The 22593-nt window shown below is 37.5% G+C and overlaps 1 protein-coding gene across 5 annotated transcripts in view; it reads left to right on the top strand.

Annotated features, from left to right (window-relative positions):
* Window positions 1-22593, top strand: part of msi2.S (musashi RNA binding protein 2 S homeolog) — a 435916-nt gene that overhangs the window by 350331 nt on the left and 62992 nt on the right. For all 5 annotated transcript variants that reach the window (XM_041583047.1, XM_041583046.1, XM_041583048.1 and 2 more), the window contains 1 exon segment: window positions 13493-13567. In XM_041583047.1, coding sequence (XP_041438981.1) covers window positions 13493-13567 — 75 coding nt within the window.

The raw sequence follows: 22593 nt of genomic DNA, 5'->3' as shown, positions 1-22593 counted from the left end.
TGCCCTCTGAAATGAAGAATCAATCATCTATATAGTATACTCATACAATAAAATGACCCTTAAATGGAAATAAAATGCAAAAAGCACTTGCTTAAAGTGGGTTATAGCGATATTTTCTTCTTTCTTTGACAGTATATAGCCTAATCCACCATCTGCAGCAGAAAAGAAGAATTGTGCCACAAACCTTCTGTAATGTGACAGAAATGGGGGCACAATAAATGATGAATACAATGATGCAGAAAGTATGCTGATAATAATTCACAGTCGGTTTTTATCTTGGTTTTATAAAATATATAACCCTAACCATCCCTTTCAGGCATGCCCTGGTATGGACAACAATAGCAAGAAGGAAATCAGATGGCACTTGAGAAAGGGGGTAGATCCCCCAAAACAGTGTGCGGTGTTCTCAATAAACCAAGAACATCTAGCACATTTTGCTCTTGCCATCTGATTTCTTTCTTGCAATTGTGCATGGAACCCCAGAGCAGCAGAGTTCCCACATAGGGGACCACACTATTTATTTACACAGGACCTGGATTTGCTGAAAGGAGGTTTCAATATAAGTAAATTCATTGTTTATCTAGAAAGTTCTGTATGACAACTGGGAAAGAGCAATGGCACAGAGGGAGAATTTCATGTTGCTAAACTGCCCAGGCATTTTCAGGTTTGTGGTTGCGAAAAGAAAATGCACAGAATCACAAAAATACATTTCAGCAACAAGTAGTCACTTAGAAATGTAATACTTACTTTGCCAAGAAACCCTGACTGCACCTGTAATTCCAGACAATAGCAACTGAAATTAACGAGGATCAAAATTAAGTGTTCTGCCATCAGCTGAGCTGCAAATTGCATAGGTGAAAAAAACTCAGAATCGCACTGTATTCCTTTATCCCTTTTTAATGCCTGTTTATATGCCTTTAATGATAGCATTCATCCAGAGTAGCTAGAGAAGGCTGAATATTGATAAAGCTGTGATGGTATTACTCATGAGAATGTAATGTCTATCATATATCCTTTCTGTCACTTATAGGCCTTTATCAGCATTTTTCAGAAATATTAGCCATTTTCTTGAACCCCCTTCCAGGCTTTAAGAGATTAACACATTGTTAGAAGCTAAATAGCTAAATCCAGCTAAACAAAGATATTTTTGGGCATTCTTTCTCAAATATATCCTCTATAGTGTTTCATCCATCAGCATTACATTTTTTTAAGAAATACATTATGTGCTCCATTTGTTATTAGCTCAGCTATGAAGCAGCATATATTAGGTATTTCAAGTGAAAAATTGTTTAACATTTAGCTGCCGGTGACGTTTCCCTTTACATTCCACCAGCTTAAAGGCTCACAGGTGGACGAGTATACATTTCTGTGGATTTTTATGTTTGAATAAGGGTGAAGGGAGCTTGTTTGTAATGGAAGGAAAAAGGTAGCAGAGATATCAGAAGTAGGGATTGGTGATTTTTTTGCCTTGTTTCGCCGTGGAAATGCCGCCCATAGACTTGTATGGCGACGTGAGTCAAAAAAAAGAAGCGCATCAAAAAAATTACTCTAAAAAATATTTTGGACGCCCATAGATTTAATGGGCATCTGCGACAATTCGCCCGCGGTGAATTTTTGGAGAAACGAAACGGCTCAAATTCGCCCATCCCTAATCAGAAGCTCCAAGTTACTTCTATTCTCATTTTTCAGGAATTCCATGTATTTTTACTAAAGTTTCACCAATGTATCCGCTGCTGTCTGATCATAGAGATTAGTAGGAAGTATGATGTTGTCATCCAAGACTAAAATACATTCTTTTCCAACTTTCACTTTTGATCCACAACCTGCCGATGCATCACGTATACCTTTTCTGAAACTGTCATCCCTGTTTCATGGCTACCAGTGTGACAATTTGGAGATTGTATGCTCATTATGTTTCTTATGATTGTTTGCATATTTGCAATATTTATAGGGTTTCATTTCGGTGGTGCTGTGAAAGGGTATTTCTTTCAGCATTTCTTGGAGCAGCACATCTTTATCTGTAACACTGCTTACATCATCAGAAACTTCCTGTTAAGGGACTTGATTCAGTTTGCCAGTAGCATTTTCACATAATGAATTCACTGTTCTCTAGTCATTGGATGCTGAGATAAAATCGCCACAATTAGTATGCACATATTAGATGGAAGTAGAAGAAGCTATAGCCATCATACCAACCAAAGACTAAAGATAAGGTGAAAAGTGACTTTAGTATCTTGAGTGGTCTCATTTGGTTTGCAAGGTGTAGCTCCATGGATCTATCATCTGCATGGTAACATTATAATAATTATTCAGTGTGAAGTGTCCTTTCATGTCTCTTCTCAGTTAGAAAAGAGGCAGAATGATTCAGTCTGATATTACTGTATAATTTCCATATCCGTGGTTTAATTCTTCCATGCAGGGTTGTAAATTCCTTTGGCTACAATAGAGCAGCAAAAGTATTAGGCCTTAACTACTCTAGTTAGGTAGGGATACACCAAATCTAAAAATCATTGTGGGATTTATGCAGATTCCATTAATTTTTGCAGGTTTCTGTGGATATTACTTGCACTATTTTAGACATCTGTTGTTCATTGCAGACACTTAAACTTCAAATTAATTTATCTTTGTAAAGCTAGTCATTTATGATCCAAAACTGGGAAAACTGGCTTCCAACTGATCCATTGGTTTTCTGTACTTTTTTAAAATGTAGAAAAGGGATCAGTAAGAATTATATTAATTTAAGACTTCATCATATCCTATTTTTCCCAAGTATTGTTCCCCTTTTCAACTGTGCAACACAGTGTTCTAAAAGTTTACATTGTCAAGGTTTTCTATTGGAACTATGCAAAACCAAAACTAAGGGGTTCATTTTCTAGACCCCTAACTTGTTTTTATCATAATATTATGTTATTATGTTTGGCCCTTGCAAGGTGGATAATATGATTACCAGTATATAACTCCCCTACCATCATTGTGGCTATTTTGTTAGCTAGAGAACCAATTCTAAAATGACGTAGTCCTATGTTAATTAGTACTAAATTGCATTTTGGTTTTGCTTTGTTGTTTTTCCTTTGATCTAAAAAGACTTTGATATTCATTTTGCCCATATTACTGACCACTACATGCATTATTTCTTAGTAATTGTAAATGGCTCCATAGCAGATAGATAGCAAATACTCCACACATTAATGGTCTTGCAAGCAGTATTATGGATCAGATGTTATCATCATGTTTGTGTTGGCAGCATTACAAAATACTAATTCAAAGTTGGCGGTGCAAACTTTTTGTCTTTAGAGTAGCCAATATATATTTGAGCTTGAATTGACTTTCATGATTATAGCATTTTCATAAATATTATATTAACTTTGCATGCTGACTGCACAAACCCATCTCTCCACATTCTGGAAGAGATACTGTATAACTGGAGAGCATAACCGGAAACAACTTATTCTTGATTCATTTAACTGCATCCATATAACCCCTGAGACCCCAGCGCTCCTAGTAGATGACTACCCAAGATATAAATCATTGGTGGCCAGTGTACTCAGAATACCTGTTTATGCGTCCACAACCCCCGTTCTCCAGCATTGCACCCCAATTATTTTTGCTGTTTAAAGATGGAAATTAAACTGAGTGAAGCTGAGCAATATAGCTGAAGATTCACCACAGTTTGTGTTTTTCCAGACATATATAGTATATTAAATATAGTCCTCTCTTTTGGTGGGTTTTCTGGATTTCTCCGGATTATGTTTTAAATGAATGTAATGTCAAGAGCCAACTGTCAACATATCTATATGCTTTCTACAGCAGTCACTCATTTCATACATAGATCTTACAGACACTGCCAATATAAATATTACTTGGTTTGAAGGTGTCACTAGATAATGTAATAAAAAGCTGAATACAGGTTGTGGGAATTCACACAACCTGTAATTTGCAATAACTTCTCAAAGTAGAAGAGCAGCAACATCCAGATAACTTAAAAGCATTTTTTCAGGATTTATTATAGTCTGATGGTGTTTAAAGTCTGAAAAAAAAAAAGTACACCAACTCAGACCTGCCGAGAACACATAAAAGTCAATGGCAGATGTCCCATTAACAATTGGAAGATTGTCTGAGTTGTGCTGGGTTTCTGAAGAAATCATAGCAATTTTATGAAAAAAATCTTAGGCCTTGAGCACTAAATCAAAAAAAAATCTTAGGATTCAGATTTTTTAATAATTTTATTGTGGCTTTTTCTGCATGTAAAAAATGGTGAAAATGTATTCATAAATAAAAATGCAAATTTGATCGGAGTAGTTTTCAGAAAATAGCGAGAACTTTTTGGATTTTGATAAATTACCCCCTAAGTGTTAATCTGAGATTAGGACTTGATGTGGCATTGTTTAAGGCTATAGTGTGTATTTTTAAACATTTGTAACAGTGAGGAATGTTCTAGTAGTTGTTTCTCGCTTTGTTTGCCTAACACTATAGGACCCTAGCAATCATTGATTATTATAGTTAACGGACATTGCTGGGATTATGACACGATTAAACTATGGTCCAAAATGTAGAGTTTCCTGTTTTTTGTTCATGTGTGCTTTTAACTTCACAGATCCATAGTAGCAATGACAATTTCTTATCTGGAATTACAGTGATTTATTTGGGGGAGGGGTGCTAAAACAGCAAGAAATATCTCACCTTATATAAAATATTTAGGGGTGAAATATGTTTTTGCCTTTTGACTTGTGTTAAAAAGGTTAACCGTTGTCTGACCTAATCTAGCTTTCTTGAATCCAGTGCACTTTGTCATTGAACTCTTAAAGGAAAAGGAAAGTTACCGAAGCAGTTTATTGTCAATAGATTAGCCACAATAGTGCAAGCTATAACACTATATTTATTCTGTAGAATGCTTTACCATACCTGAGTAAACAGCTCTAGAAGCTCTCTGTTTGTTTAGGATAGCAGCTGCCATATTCACTTTGTGTGACATCATATCTGGCCTGAGTTTCCCTGCTCAGTCATAGCTCTGGGCTCAGATTACAGCAGGGAGGGGAGGAGGAGCAAATTGAGCATGCTCAAGCCTTAGCCCTGGAGGTTCAAGATGAAAACAGGAAGTCTGATACAGAAGCCCATGTGTACACAATAGAAGGAAGTAAATGCTGTGTTTCTTTTGACAGAGGACTCTGAGCAGCATTACTTTGAGGGTTTACTAGTGTATTTATATAGACTTTTCTGATAAAGTTTACTTAGTTTTAGCCTTTCCTTCTCCTTTAAGTTTAAAGAGACACTTAGGTGGACAGACAGTTCAGTTTGTAGGCCCCCTTCCCACCTCATGTTATTCTCTGTTTAAGAAACCTTTAGCAAGTATTCACTTCAGCCCAGCTCATAAGATTGCTATTGATATCAGGAAGCCTAGATCTGGCGCACAATCATTCTATGGCCACTTGATTCTTTTGTAATCTTTAGTTGAAATAATATTATTCTATCTTTCTTTTCCACCTTTACTGGAGGCATAAGCACAGCCAGGGCACTTCAGCTCCTCTGATAACTGTATTTGGAGAGGAGGGCAGGATTCTGCTGCACAAGTGAACTTTTTATATTAAATGAGAACTACATGTGCACTCAAACATCGAGCAAATCAGTCTCCTTTGGAAAGGCTTGAACACACACCTGCAAAGACCTGCTTGCTTATACAATTTGTATCTAATAATTCTAACTTCCTTTTCAAATTGGTTTTGATAAGTGGCTTTTAAAATGATCTGATTAGCATCAAATCTTAGCTGCTTGAATTTATTTTGTAATGATTGATTTGATTTGTAATTGTGCAGAAAGGTTTAAGCATCCTAACTGACTTCATGCATACTGCCCCTCCCTCCATTCCCAGAATATTTTTCATTGAACAACTTTCCCTATACCCCGAACAAAGGGAACTGTGGCCAAGATTCCTGTGCACATGTTCTGTAATAAAAGCCAAAACAAGCAAACAGGATGTAATTTGAATAACACATTAATATTGCCCTCACCTTATCGAGTAGAATTAACATGCAGACAGACCAGATAAAAGTATGAGAAAACATTATGCACATTTTTAATATGCAAACAGAAGCAAATAATAGTTCATGTAGTTTGAGGGAAGAGAGAGAGAGAGAGAGAAGGAATTACTGACTTGAGACCCATATTAACTCACAAGCTCTAAAACAAAAGAATTTTTCTTTGGTGGGATACATTTAGAATGGAATCGGGGTTGTTGTGTTAATTACAGTTGCAAACCTATGGGCGATGAGACCTTTCAATTTTGTATATGCTAGTTGCAAAGAGATCATACTGGGAAGCATCCAACTCTCTTTCAAGTTCTTCCAATTACTAGTATTTGATACTAATCTCTCTTTCACCCCTGTCATTTGAGCTCTTTCCTGTGTTCCCATTTAGAGTATTCTTCCCTTACTCATTTAATATGTCCTTCCCTGCATTTTTATCCTATACTGATTCCTCTGCATTTTTACCCTACCCACACATCCTGAAATGTAATCTCGTTCTTTCTCTACACTGCATGTACCTTACTTGGCATATAAACCATGACACTTGCTTTTGTATTGCCATATTCCTGCATTTTTAAAGTCTCTTACACGCATATTTAGCTTGATATTACTTGCACCTTTGGTTCTTACTCTATCATATCAGTGCCCTTTAGTTGCAGTTTGAGTCCATCAGTCATTAGAGTGGCCCACGCTTAAAATCAGTTAATGGTTTTCTATCAAAGACATTGCAGTCCACATTGTTTGTTCAGATAGTTGCTGAAATCAGGTGTAGAGACCTTTCTTATTTTTCTCAAGGTTGACTGAAATGGGTGAGCACTAATAGACATTTATCTGGCATTGGTTGTGTTGAGTGCAATTGGACATGCTCTCACATTCAGCCCAAGACATGGTCTATCCTTTTAATTTTGAACATGACTACAGAATGATCATTGTGTTGTCCAGATCCCAGACTACATCCTGGGAGCAGTTCTCAGAAGCTCATTTTCTACACACTGTTTTCTACAGATACCCTCAGAATAATACATTTGGAACTGTCAGTTTGCAGGGGAATAGCACCATGTTTGTGATGATAGATTTGACCTATGAGGTTTACCCATCATGTCATTTGGTGCCAGCATTACGTAAGAAGGCAAGGCAACTCTTAAAGTAGGGTATCGAAGCAGAGCTATGATTTCTTCTTCTTTTTTTCTTTAGTGACAAGACATAATTATTGTGAAATTGATCATTCCCTGGAAGTATTGAAGCAAACAGATGTGTTCAGCGGCCGGCAAAGGATGAGCACAGCTCCTAATGGGAGCAGTGGATAGGTCATCCTGGCCATAATTTGGCTTGATGAAGCATCCACATGGGCCTGGTGTTAATGTGCTATTGATATTCAGCCAGCCAATTTCCCCTGCGTTAGAGCAGAGACGGGCATCACAGAAGCAAATGATGAGGAAAATTGAAGTAATGTTGTATTATAAATTTATGATTTCATCTGCCATGACCTGAAAGATGTTCAGTGATGGGGCTTATGATTAGACCCGTCAGACACAGAAGCAACACATTTTATCTTGGTTAGGCTTGTATGATAGCGCCCAAATGGCGCTCACTCCTTTCTGTCTTGTCTCTGGGTGAAACACATTTAGAACGTATTTGCTTGCATACATTTATTTACAAGTCATTATTATCAATTATCTTCATATCTGTATAATAATAATTAATACATCAGAATAGCCATACTGATTGCCCTGTTGAAGTATATAGTCACATAGTAAGTCACATAGTCACATAGTAAGTAAGGTTGAAAAAAGACACATGTCCATCGAGTTCAACCTTTTTTTTTTTTTTATTAACTACCTATCTGCCAGTTGATCCAGAGGAAGGCAAAAAAACCCCTCTGAAGCCTCTCCAATTTGCCTTAGAGGGGGAAAAATTCCCTCCTGACTCCAAAATGGCAATCGGACTAGTCCCTGGATCAACTTGGACTATGAGCCTGTATTCCCTTACTTGCTAAAAAGCCATCCAACCCCTTCTTAAAGCTATCTAATGTATCAGCCTGTACAACTGATTCAGGGAGAAAATACCACATCTTCACAGCTCTCACTGTAAAAAACCCCTTCCGAATATTTAGGCGGAACCTCTTTTCTTCTAATCGGAATGGGTGACCTCGTGTCAGCTGGAAAGACCTACTGGTAAATAAAGCATTAGAGAGATTGTTATATGATCCCCTTATATATTTATACATAGTTATCATATCACCCCTTAAGCGCCTCTTCTCCAGCGTGAACATCCCCAATTTGGCCAGTCTTTCCTCATAGCTAAGATTTTCAATACCTTTTACCAGCTTAGTTGCCCTTCTCTGTACCCTCTCTAATACAATAATGTCCTGTTTGAGTGATGGAGACCAAAACTGTACGGCATATTCTAGATGGGGCCTTACAAGTGCTCTATACAGTGGAAGAATGACCCCCTCCTCCCTTGACTCTATGCCCCTTTTAATACAGCTCAAGGCCTTATTTGCCCTTTATGCTGCTGACTGGCATTGCTTGCTACAGCCAAGTTTATCATCTACAAGGACTCCAAGGTCCTTTTCCATAATGGATTTGCCTAGTGCAGTCCCATTAAGGGTATAAGTGGCTTGGATATTTTTACATCCCAGGTGCATGACTTTACATTTATTAACATTGAATCTCATTTGCCACTTAGCTGCCCAGATTGCCAGTTTGTCAAGATCATGTTGCAAGGATGCCACATCCTGGATGGAATTAATTGGGCTGGATAATTTTGTGTCATCTGCAAACACTGATACATTACTTACAACACCCTCCCCTAAGTCATTAATGAACAAGTTAAATAAAAGTGGACCCAATACTGAGCCCTGGGGGACCCCACTAAGAACCTTACTCCAAGTAGAGAATGTCCCATTAACAACCACCCTCTGTACCCGATCCTGTAGCCAGTTTCCTATCCACGTGCAAACAACTTCATTAAGCCCAACAGACCTTAGTTTAGAAAGCAGTCGTTTGTGGGGCACAGTATCAAACACTTTGGCAAAATCCAAATAGATCACATCTACTGCCCCCCCCCACTATCCAGAATCTTACTTACCACATCATAAAATGCAATCAAATTCGTCTGATATGACCTATCCTTCATAAAGCCATGCTGATTGTTGCTCATAATGCCATTCATTAGGACAAAATTTTGAATGTGATCCCTTAACAAGCTTTCAAATAATTTGCCCACCACAGATGTCAAGCTTACTGGCCTATAATTGCCAGGCTGAGATCGTAATCCCTTTTTAAATATTGGAATAACATCAGCTTTTCTCCAATCCATAGGCACCATACCAGATGACAGTGAATCTGAGAAAATCAGAAATAAGGGCTGGTCTAAAACTGAACTAAGCTCTCTTAGAACCCTGGGGTGTATGTCATCAGGCCCTGGAGCCTTGTTTACATTAATTTGTATTAAAGCTTTTTGAATCATATCCTAAGTCAGCCACTGACTAGATTGAGCTGAACCATTCGTGCAGTTATTAAGTGAGCCTGTGAACCCAGACTCCTCTATTGTATACACTGAAGAAAAGAACTGATTTAACACATTTGCCTTATCTGTATCTGTTACAACCATACTGGTACCATTATTTAATGGAGCAACACTCTCAACCTGCATCTTTTTACTATTAATATATTTAAAAAACTTTTTAGGGTTAGTTTTCACCTCTACCGCAATTAACTCTTCATTTCTTTTCTTAGCCTTCCGGATTGCTGATTTACAACATTTATTACAGTGTTTATATTCATTAAATGCAGCTTCTGTCCCTACAGATTTGTAGTTTTTAAATGCCTTTCTCTTCTTTCCCATTAACTTCTTTACCTCTGTATTAAGCCACACAGGATGATTCTTAGAGCTTCTACATTTAGTTCTTAAGGGAATAAATTGAGAACAGTAATGATTTAATATAATTTTAAAGGACAACCATTTCTGTTCTGTGTTTTTAGCTGAAAACCTAATGCCCCAATCAATGCTCTGTAGGGCAGCCCTCAAGGCACTAAAATTAGCTTTTGCAAAATTCATGGTTTTTGTTGCCCCAGTATATTTTTGTTTTTTGCACCAGACATTAAAAGATACAACATTATGGTCACTATTACCCAGGGGTTCAATGACTTGCACATTTGCTATAAGTTCTGGGTCATTTGAGATCACTAAATCAAGAATAGCATTTTTTCTGGTAGGCTCCTCAACAACCTGTGCTAAAAAATTGTCGTGCAATAAGTTTATAAACTTGTTCCCATGAACTGAACTAGCAGTACTCCAGTCAATATCTGGGTAATTAAAATCCCCCATTATCATTACTTACCTAAACTAGCAGCCTTTTCTATTTGCATTAGGAGCTTTGTCTCTTCCTCCTCACTTACATTAGGGGGTCTATAGCATACGCCTACAATTAATTTGCTGGATTCTTTACAATTGGTGAAGAACTCCACCCATACGACTTCTGGCCCCTCATTTTCTAACATAACCTCCTCCTTTATATGAGCTTTTAATTCCTGCCTAACATACAGACATACCCCTCCTCCTTTTCTATTGCCTCTGTCCCTCCGAAACAAAGTATAGCCACTGATATTTACTGCCCAGTCATGCGACTCATTCAGCCATGTTTCGGCCACACCAATCACATCATATTTTCCTTCCATCACCAGCAGCTCCAGCTCTCCCGTTTTACCAGTCAGACTTCTTGCATTTGTAAACATACATTTAATACTGGCACCATATTGAACATATGACATGTGGTCCTCCCTATCCTTAACAGTATCCCCAGCCAAATCTCCTCCCCCATTTTCCCTTTCTTTGCCCACTATCTCATCTAACCTGTCTACCACTGAATCTTTTACTGAACCCTCCCCCCCACACCTAGGGGCAGATTCACTAAGGGTCGAATTTCGAAGTAAAAAATACTTCGAAATTCGACCCTCGAATTGAAATCCTTCGACTTCGAATATCGAAGGATTTAGCGCTAAACGTTCGTTCGATCGATCGAAGCATTTTTCGTTCGATCGAACGATTAAATCCTTCGAATCGAACGATTCGAAGGATTTTAATCCAACGATCGAAGGAAAATCCTTCGATCAAAAAAAGTTTAGCAAGCCTATGGGGACCTTCCCCATAGGCTAACATTGACTTCGGTAGGTTTTATCTGCCGAAGTAGGGGGTCGAAGTTTTTTTTAAAGGGAAAGTACTTCGACTATCGAATGGTCGAATAGTCGAACGATTTTTCGTTCGAATCGTTCGAATCGAAGTCAAAGGTCGTAGTCGAAGGTCGAAGTACCCAAAAAATACTTCGAAATTCGAAGTATTTTTCATTCGAATCCTTCACTCGAGCTTAGTGAATCGGCCCCCTAGTTTAACATCTCCTCCAACCCTCTAGCCATCTTCTCTCCCAAAACAGCTGCCCCATCATCATTGAGGTGCAGCCCATCCCTAGCAAAGAGCCTGTAGCCGACTGAAAAATCAGCCCAGTTCTCCAAAAACCCAAAACCCTCCTCCCTACACCATCTTTCAGCCACGCATTAATCTCCCTACGCTCCCGCTGTCTCCTTAGCGTTGCTCGTGGCTCAGGTAATATCTCTGAGAAAATTACCTTGGAAGTCCTCGCCCTCAGCTTTGAACCTAGTTTTTTAAAATCATTTTTGAGGACTTCACCACCTCCTCTAACTTTGTCATTGGTACCTATGTGTACCAAGACCGCTGGGTCTTCCCCAGCCCCTCCCAATAATCTGTCCACTCGTTCCACCACATGCCGAACCCTAGCACCAGGCAAGCAGCAGACTGTTCGGCATATTATTTGTAGACCCCTAATCTCAAGTTAGCCTTAACAACTGGATTGCTAGTTTTTCTTTTTCCAAACAAAAAAAAATTGATACACTATAATGTGAAGCATGTGTTAAATCATTGTTTAAGGTACGAATTTTACCCAAGGAGATACTGGGGATCAAACTAAATATCACTGTTTTTCTAAGAAAATCAAAGCAATCAAACCACTGTGTGTGCCGTAGCTCTTACAGATGTTTCATACATTATGAATGGCTGCAGTTCTAGGAAATCACCTTTCATATATCTTGTAATCAATGTGCCCTTTGCCAGACTTGGTGGCAGCTATGCCTTATAGGTATTACCATCCGTAGCATGTTTAATGCCCTTCAGGATTCAGTGACTCCCATATGATTGATTGCCATCTACAGAAGCCTTTGCAATATAAGTTGCTGTGACATGCCGAATACAATTCATTTTTCAGATACCCCCTAATGCAACACTTTCAGCATTGAATGTTATCTTTTTTTGTTTTATTATTGTACAAAGTGTATCACATTTCACAATCTTATACTGATATGTTAACTATGGTACTTTGGGCTCTAGGGATAAAGCTTTACTAGTACCTTTATCTGAAACTGTCAATAGCTGTAACACAAAGTACATTCATTCTAAGCTCTCCAAATGTCACAGCAAACCTGTGTTGTGTTTAGCTTGAGCGCTTGGCATTTACTCTTCCATCTCAAAAGTATGGACTTTAGCTTGACTGGGGGTACCTTGGTGTATTTAATTGCTGAACATAAACCCTTCAGACAATCTCTGTAGAGCAGTGTTAACCATTTACAGTCCATAGATTTAATAGTAATGATTTATGTGTTGGTTTAAGGTACAGCAATACTACATTCAAGGGTGATTGTTATTTTTCCCTTATCAGACGCTGTCTTTAAAGCCCTCTTCAAAATAGTTTCAAAATCACAGGGGCATAGTAGGTACATAATTGGTATTTTTTAAGTAAATCCACGTGTGCTACTGAGTGTGTATCATTTATGCTGCTGATGGGGTTTCCAAAAATCCCTCCATTCCTAAGACTGTATCTGTGGTGTCCCTTTGAACCTGCATGATGATGGCACACGCGTTCTCCCTTTGGTCTCAGTATAGCTAAATCGAAAGCTGTGTTAGATCTGTAAAATCAGGAAAAACAAAGACATTTCTGGCTATAACAAGTACATGAGTTGTTTGCCCTGCACTCATGATAAAAGTTGTGGAAGGCATCAAAAAACACAAATGTAACATCTGTCCCTTTTGGATCTGTTGCTCGGAATAGAGAAGAATCAACAGTGTGCACCTGAATAATCAAAGAAAGAAAAACAATATAATAAAGGCTAATGATTTACAATTCTTTGATCGTCGGGCTCTCTGTGATGTGATTATTCCTTTACCAGAGATCCCAGTTTGCAATAATAAGCAGGGGATACTTAATGTGAAGTGGCAGGATTCTGGTTTTGTACTTGTATCATTTGTTTGTCAGATGGTCTTCAAATACATTGCATTATATTGCTTTTGGGGTGTGAGGGAGAGCAAAGTTAACCTTCAAACTGTGCTTTTTGCTCTTATCAATGTTTCTCATACAATGCATATGATGTGATGCTGACATTATTGTTTGTTGTGTATTAAAGGTTACCCAAATTTTGTTGCAACGTATGGCCGAGGATATCCCGGATTTGCCCCAAGCTACAGCTATCAGTTTCCAGGTATTTCTGCTTTCATATGTATTGTCATAAATGTTTGAAGAAACTTTGCGTTTAGAACTTAGAATGACAGCGATAGTGATGTTTTTATACGTGTATATTTCTCTTTTTATTTACTGCAGACGAACCCATGTTGTGACACTTTATTTCATGTTTCCAGATGTGATTTAGGGACAAACGCATTTCTGTCCAATACTTGTTAAAAGAAACAGTGTATCATTCTATGCTATACGCACAATGCTTATAGTATAAAGAACCAGCATAAGCAAATGGGAACCCTCTTTCTGTCTGTTTGTGGGAAAGTTGTAGTTCAGCAATTCCTGGGGGTGCTGCTGGTTTTCCATGTGTGGTGCAGAGGATTCATATATTTTACTGACATACATATATATGCAATAAAAGGCGCTAAGTTTGCCCAGGGGCAGTAACCCATAGCAACCAATCAGCAGGTAGTATTTACTGGTCACCTGTTTAAAAGCAAATATCTTATTGGTTGCTATGGGTTACTGCTCCTGGGCAAACTTAGTGCCTTTTATTACATATAGGGGATAGTGTATTAAGTCACAGCTTTGAGTGTGGCCTGGCTAATTTAATAGTCTTGCATGAAATATTTGCCTTTTACTTTAAAAAGATCATCATCAATATAAAAATAAAATACATGTAAGTAATACTGTGCAAAGAAGAGTAATAAAAACATGTTTAAGATATGACTCTTCACCCATGTGTTTTAATGCTAAATGAAGAGCACCATGACCGTCTTATTCCTTAATTTTTTATATATACATAATATGAACCAGAGCAATAGTCTGAGGACTATAGTGTGAACTATTTACCATTTCTATAAAATGCACAATTTGCTGCTTCCTGGAGAAGTCTGGAGACTTACCTGCTGCAGTTTTTTGAACAGTGAGCCTAACTTTTGCAAGGAAGTAAATGGTAGCTCTAAATACAAAAGTCACATATAAATGTTTAGTAAAGCAAAACCTAGAATAATATGGTTCTCTATGTATATTAACTCAAAAGCTAAGCTTTTTAAGCCCCATCCTTGAGCTCATATTCCTCTGTCTCCGCAGACATGTAATTAATTTGACCTTGTCAGCAGAGAGAAGCAAAACTGTTAGTCATTCTGCCATCCAGGCATAATTAACCCAATAGTGACCATTAATAATAATGGTAACAGGAGCTCTAGGACAAAACACTGACATTGTTAAGTGTTGTATCCAAGTGACAATTTGTTGATCAGTCTTTTGTGGTCGACTAGTAAATAACCATCTGCGTCCCATTACTTTTCTCAGTCCTATAGTCTTTCATCAAAGTCATCCTTAATTGACTTTGAATGTGTCTATATGCAGGATTCTTCATGTTCTTTTTACTATAATAGGGGAATGAAACTCCAATGAAGACAACTAGGAAATGGAAGGGAAATATCCATCTTCTTGCTTATCCACAGTTAGAGTGAGCAACATCATTCACATAACAAAATTACGTACACTTGTTTATAAATGTGAAAACCAGAGGGAAAGAACCCCAATAGTATAAAAACAAATATTAGTGCATAAGACAACTTATATTTATTCCAATACATGCACAAAATCATCAGTGACAGAGATTTATCTGAATCAAGAGAACATTCATTACACAATCAACATTCGGGTCACCCTGGAGACCTTGATCAAGATAAATGTGCCGGCAGATGAAAATGTTGACCCTGTAATTTATCAATACAGACTTTTTGTAATTTTTGGGGGAATCAATTCCTTGCATGTACTATATTAGTAGTAGTAGTAACTACAAACTACAAAAGCTGCCTTAAAGGGCAGTCAAAATGGCCTTCATATATACAATAGCAACTTTATATTCAGAAGGACTGGCAACACATTGCTTATGTACACTCTCTCAATTCAGCTTAGAGAAAAGTACAAGAAAAGTATAGTTATGCATTAAAACTCTTTAAGTGGATGGGAACAAACATTTTTGCCTAATAGGCTGTTAGTAAGTGCCCCAACTGGCAAAAAAATGTTTTAGGCCTTTTATGCCCATAACCTAATCATTTTTTTAAAGTTTTATAATGATTTACTTGTTTTCTTTTTTCTTGAGGTTTCCATGATTGAATATGAAGTTTTAGTACTTTGCCCTTTATCTAGGACAGTTTAACATTGGACCTCATTTTCTACTTACTGATGATTGATATCCACTGCTACATTTTTGAAATTATAATTTTTAGGACTACACTACTACATGTTTGTGTCCCGCTATAGTAAAGGTATCCATTTATGTAACACCACGTTGACACTGATCCTTTTCAGCTAAATTTTGGCTCCATGTGTGGCCCCTACTGGGGCAGCCGAGACACCATTTATAAACTGATTGCAGTCGTTTTGTCTAGTCTCAGTGTTTAGAGGAGCCTATTGGTCAGTCTAAAAATTACTCTAATCATTACAGGTTGCCTTTCTATGTATCCAAAATACTGTGGGTGATAGTTTATTGAATATACTTTTTTTAGTTTTTATAGTGCCCCCAGAGATGCATCAAGTCAGCTCCATTCTTCATTCTGGATAGTTGGTCATTTTTGAAGGGAAGATGTGTGCCAAAACAGTATTAACTAGGGATGCACCAAATCCACTATTTTGGATTCAGCCGAACCCCTGACTCCTCCCCCCCCCGTTTCGGCCAAATACTAAACTGAATCTGAATCCTTATTTGCATATGCAAATTAGGGTGGGAAGGGGAAAAGATTTTTTACTTCCTTGTTTTGTGACAAAGTCACGTGATTTCTCTGCGAATTCAGATTCGGTTCGACCAGGCAGAAGGATTCAGCCGAATCCTGAATTCAGTGCATCCCTAGTATTAACCAATCTAGTGAAATAGCAAAAACGTGTTGTCCTGATTCATTTGTTAAATGCATTGGCACACTTGTGTATTGTGGCAGATTGTGGTTTGTAGTAAGAAGGCTTTAAAGTAGTCACATAAGCTCTCGTGAATTTAACAGCTTTCTTTTTAACATTTCTAGCTGCAAAAGGGTTAATCCCATAGGATCAGTAATTAGAGACTGTCTGATAATTCTGCTAATTAATTGTATTCTTCACTTTTTTTTCAAGAGGTAGAGGATTTAAATTAAACTTTGCTTGGGATGCATAGAGATACATTGTTCTATTAGTGTAATAATATGTTACTTAAATATGTCATTTTTATTATTAGTCAGAATCCAAAATATTATTTGGTAACTGTGTAATGGCGCTTCACATTTCTTCCCAGCTACAGCTCCAGTCTAAACACTCTTTTCCCTGTCTCCCATCTTATTATCTTTTAATACATGAAAAAATTAAGAAAAGTAAGATATACAAATGGAAGAAAAATATGTTAGCAAAACCAGCACATACGGATGTTTGCACAAACAGTTGCACCTCAGTGATGTCCCAGTATCATGTCTTCATGCCAACTACATAGTATAAATGAAATGAGATCTTCACCACCCATTTTGTATCTAGTTTCAGATCAAGATGCAAATCCCACAAGAATTAAAAGTCTCTCTTTAATTTAACAGTTCCTTCTATTACTGTGAAAAAAATGTAGGGCCAATAGGAATAATAAAACATATAATATTAGCACTTAGGACCATTGGGAATTATAAAACCTATAATATTAGCATTGGAGCATTTACAAGCGTTTGTAACTACAAACCAGTTTAATGTTTTTTAATGTTCCACCACATTAAAACTCTGGAATCATGATGTTTTTTTTTTGGTACAGTCCCGTGAGGAAAAATGGGGGTGTTAACTCCTGCGGTCCTGTTCAGTGGAACTTCTAAAAGGCTGCATAGCTACACCCATGTGTAAGATTACTTAAAAAAAGTATTTTGGCCTATGACTAAAGCTGGATTCACAAATAACATTTAAATTGCAGTTATTCTGCGATGGTCCTTGATTACCAATCTCTACTTTATCTAAGGATACATATGTTAGCAAAACAGCCTCAATAATTCTTTAATGTTAACATTTGCAGCTCGCTTGCCCTTTTATGCTTTTTGCATTTAACTAGGACTAGGACTCACAACCCTGGGTTGAATGCTTTGTTCAGTGGGTTGGTAGAGTTCACCAAACATAATTTGTGTCGTCAGGGCTCTTTAATATTACAAGGGAGAAGTAAAGTGGATGTATACAGAATTGGGATTCCCATTATGTTGCCTACACTGTGTTCTGCTTTATATCAGCTATGCATATAACATTCCCACAGAGGATACAGCTTCTAGATTTCCATGAGTCTTGGAGACATCAGACTTGAGCTGTAAACAGTATAATAGAAATATAATATAACATGGCTCGAAAACTGTATCCCTCTTACTCTATCATTCCATACTTAAACTGGGTTAATCTATGGGATCTTTGCTTAAAATGCAAATGACAGAATGAGAGTCAAAGCAAAACTATGTAATTGATTTGTTTCCTAAAAGTTGAAAATGCTTCTATAAAATTTTGGGCACAATGAAGTGTATTGTAAAACAGGTTATTGGCTGGTAAATGGTGCTGTATGAATGGTCTGATAAGGTGCACTTACATGGTTGCCAATAAACCATTGCATTGAATCCAACCACAAATTAAACTCTTACACTTAGTTCTTACCCCCATCCGAGTATTTAATTGGCTATTTAATTTATTGGGACAGACCAGTCTATTAATTCATGTTCTAATTTTGCTTTGCAGATTATTTGCCTATATCACTAGACATATATTTTTTTTCCAACTAGCCCTTAAAGAGGCATAACAAATTAACCTGCGGTTTACTGCTGTGCTAATAGGAGAGAGCAAAGTGGCAATATTAAAATCTCATCAGCTCTTACCAAATTTGTATCTGCTGGCTGACATTTTTTTAATTATCTATTTCCTATTGCAATTATTTTCTTTTCCTTGTTAAATCTTGTTAATGTTAGTTCTTCATTAGATTCTTTTTTGTTTAATTTAATGAGATGGTAATACACAGATAGGCCAAATATATCTATAAAGACATTTAACTCAAGTTTATACAGTTCATTATCTTCATTATCTTACGTTTTACAATAAATAACCAATGTGACTTCTCTATGTGAAAAGGCTCACAGACATCTTGCTTGTTCATTTGCACAAGAGTAACAACAGCTTTCCTGTGTTTGTCTTTTCATGGACAGTTTCGGACATATTTCTTACACTTGCAAAATATGTCAAATATAAGAAAGGCTACGGGGCCTTCAATATAAAGTATCCTATTGGTAGGCAATTAGGCGATATGGCAAATCAGTGTAAAAATCCAAAATGCAAGAGGAGGCTGCCCATGAAGAACATTGCATCTGGCAACTGCATAATTAGCAGACACCCTGCCTTTGCTTTGACATGTCCTTTAGGAGATGCCATTATTAATTATTACAGAGATGTTTGAAAAATGAAAGTCCTAATAAAATTTTGTAGTGTAGGGAAGGGCTGCCAGTGCACCTATCCCCTTGCAGTTTGTACCAGCAAACTAACTGTATTTGATACACACACTTTCACAGCAGGAATCAGAAAGAATCTTTTTAAGATTTAAGAATTTTTCTGTTTTTTTTAAATTCATTCACAAATGATTTTCTGGTATGCTAGAGCTTTTAGTCCAGATACAGCATGGTTTCTTCTATGTTGGCAATAGAGAAAATGTTAGCTCACAGTATCAATTCTAAACAAACATGGGGAAAGCGCTGCCGGCTCATTTCCACTGCTGCTCTGAGCCGCAGGTGGTCAATTCTTTGCTTATAAATTAATCTTGCCCTTGTGCAACATTAATTACATGGATTATAGTCTGATAAATCTGATGTCTTTGCATACACTAGCTAGATCCAGGCTATCCTCTTGATGTACTGAAATGAACACCTTAATAGCAAGTAGCAGCTCTACCAAACCAAATCAAATGTTGGCCTTTCTCTTCCAGATAAGTCATTTGAAAAAACAGAGTTCTCTCTCCATTATTCCATGAATAGTTGTTTTCCAACTGAAGAAGAACACAGCTCTGAAATAGCTCTGAAAGTAAACTCTGGGTTTCATTCTATACTATTTTCTATCTTTTGTATTATATTTATAACATTCCAGTGTTAGTGGTTCAAAACAATGACTTGGTTTGTATTTTTGTCAATCTGTAGAAATATGTAGAGGTGTGGGACAAATCCAAGGCAGCAACTGGACTGCAATAACTTCTTTATTGGGGATAGAGGTACACAACATGTTTCGGGCAGCGCCCTTTGTCCCTTTGGTTTGTATTTTTGTATCTTGGTCTGAAACCACAGGAGGTAGAAGTTCCATGCCCCATACAGCTTTCAGTGTAAGCAGGTGGGTTACTTACTGAGAAGGTACAGTAAATAAGTGCTTCTATTTATAGTGGCTGGGCCACTGGCCAATAAGTGCCATGACTGGACTATATATATAGTGCTAGTAATCCAAGGAGTAGGATCTGATTTTTGTTTTGAAGAGGCTGAGGAAGAGCTCCTTATGGAGGAAACTAGAGTTGCTAGTTCTCCAAGTAATGGTATCAGAGTTTAGTTTTGAACAGGCTGAGGAAGATTTCCTCATGGAGGAACTGGGGTTGCTTGTGCTACAAGGAGTTGAATCTAAGTTAAGTTTTGAAGAGGCTGAGGAAGAGATCTTTATGGAGGAAACTAGGGTTGCTGGTGCTCCAAGGAATAGGATCAGAGTTAAGTTTTTAAGAAGCTGAGAAAGATTTCCTCATGGAGGAACTGGGGTTGCTTTTGCTCCAAGGATTTGAATCTGAGTTTAGTTTTAAAGAGGCTGAGGAGGAGATCGTTATAGAGGAAACAAGGGTAGCTAGTGCTCCAAGGTGTTGTATCAGAGTTTAGTTTTGAAGAGGCTGAGGAAGATTTCCCTGTGGAGGAAACAAGGGTTGGACTTCCCTAGGTAAAGGATGTATAGCGAGAGATGGGAATGGATGTGGGCATTGTGAAAAGGTTGTGGCCCTGACAGAACAGATATCCATGATAGAGATTTCAGTTAAAGAGCAGGTTTGATTTGTGCTTTTTGCTGCTGTACTCTTCCTTTAAGGAGTATCAGTTTAGTCTTCAACACCTTAAGTAATTACACTGCTTGACATGATTTGTACAAAGCACAGCAATAGAGCTATGGGCCCTTAGGGTGCACCAGATGTTCGTATGTGTCAGTATTTGAAAAACTGTCCTGGCTCAAAGCATTTGAAGTTTCAATATGTGCTATTTTTCCATCAAATAGTTTCCAAACTTTATTCATTATAGCTTTAGTTCTTTAGGTTACTAACCTACATGTTTTTTACAACTAGTATCCCAGCTTCCATTTAACCCTCCCAGTTGTGGCTTTGATTAATCTTTAACACTGACCACTGTGCCATGAAAATTGAAGAGAGATCAGAATCCATAATGAAACGATCACAGCTTTTATGCCTTTGTGAGAAAGTATTGCCCTGTTTCAGGTGAAGACATAGAACTCTCACATTCTTTGATTACAAACTCTTTATGACGGGGTCGGAATTCTTTGTCGGCATCTCTGTTTTTGAATTCTGTAGCACTCCACTCCATCCCCTCAAGTGATGAATTTGGTCTGCAGGGCGTAAACTATTTTTCTAAACTGCTCTCCGTGTTAAATCTACCAGAGTGCACATAATTATAATGCGTCTAAACCTTCAGCTTTAATTTCCATCTGTGAGATAAATCTATGCATAGTGTTTCATTGAAATGGTGGAGTGAACTATGCAAGCAAGAATGTGCATCTCGGAGCAACTGCTGAAATTGTGCTTTTCCTGATGAGTCTGTTCCTTCTACAGGCTGTACGCAGGTCATCACCATGACACTGACTTTGCCTTCTGCACTCATTAACGTAGTTTAATGCTGTTTTTGCCACAGCAAAAGGACAGTCGTGTGTAAAACAAGTTGTTCGTAATATGTGTCAAGTGCGCACTAAATAAAACATTTTTATGTCTGTAGGAATTTTTTGATGCTGGTTTATGGCAGTGTCTGGAAAATATAAAACATTCCTCTAATAGGCAAGTATGAAAATGCAAATGAGGAAATAAGAATAATCTGTGGGCGAGCAGTGGGGAGGGGGTGTCTGCTCTGTAGGATAGAATGATGAGTGTTAGCGAAACAGCTGGCCCAGACACTGAACTCTGAAAACAGACAGATTGCTTTGTTTCCTATATTGCTTCCTAGACCCTTAAGAATGATGAAGAACGTTTTGATTGTATGGCAGGAAAGTCAGATTTACAGCTAAATAGTTTATCTAATCGACACCAACATCATGACTCCTAATACTAACAATGGGGTGAACTTTTATCAAATATGTGGTGCAGACACTTATTTATAGCCTGTTCAGAGACACTTCTATACCAGACATACAGCCACCTGCATAATGTCTCATCATGAACAGCCTTGTCGTGGCATAAGGAATTGCAGAGACATTAAGATTCCTAAATTCATATTAGACAAAGAACTTTTGACATAATGTGGCATACAACTATAACGATGAATCTCCTGTTGTTTGAATAAAGGTATATGAAACATACAGTTATTGTTATTAAAGAATAATGAGTAGTTCACAGCTATGTTCTTGTTTTGCATCCATTGATAGGAGGTTGCAAGTTTTGGTGCAGATTGGTAATAGCAGTTTTCATGCATCATTAATATGGACAATGTTTCTGATATGGATATGGATTGTAATAGATTTATGGAAATTTATTATGGGTTTCCAGGTGTTTGGATACCTAAAGACATAGGAGGGTTGAGCTTGAGAGACTTGTGGTTAATTAACGGAACAGTAACACCATAAAAATTAAAGTGTTTTAAAGGAATGACACTATAATTTACTGTTGCCTTGCAATGGAAAAAACTGGTATGTTTGCTTTAAGAACGCTACTATAGTTTATATAAACAAGTCTGCTATGCATCCATTACTGTAATGTTTCTGAAGCAAACACACCAGTTGTACCAGTGCAGAGCTAACACAACAATTAAATGTAATATAATCTTCAGCATAATGAAATAAGAAACTTTGTAA

This window comes from Xenopus laevis, chromosome 2S (assembly GCF_017654675.1).
Source record: "Xenopus laevis strain J_2021 chromosome 2S, Xenopus_laevis_v10.1, whole genome shotgun sequence".
Taxonomy (NCBI): Eukaryota; Metazoa; Chordata; class Amphibia; order Anura; family Pipidae; genus Xenopus; species Xenopus laevis.
This window is presented reverse-complemented; position numbering and strand designations above follow the sequence as displayed.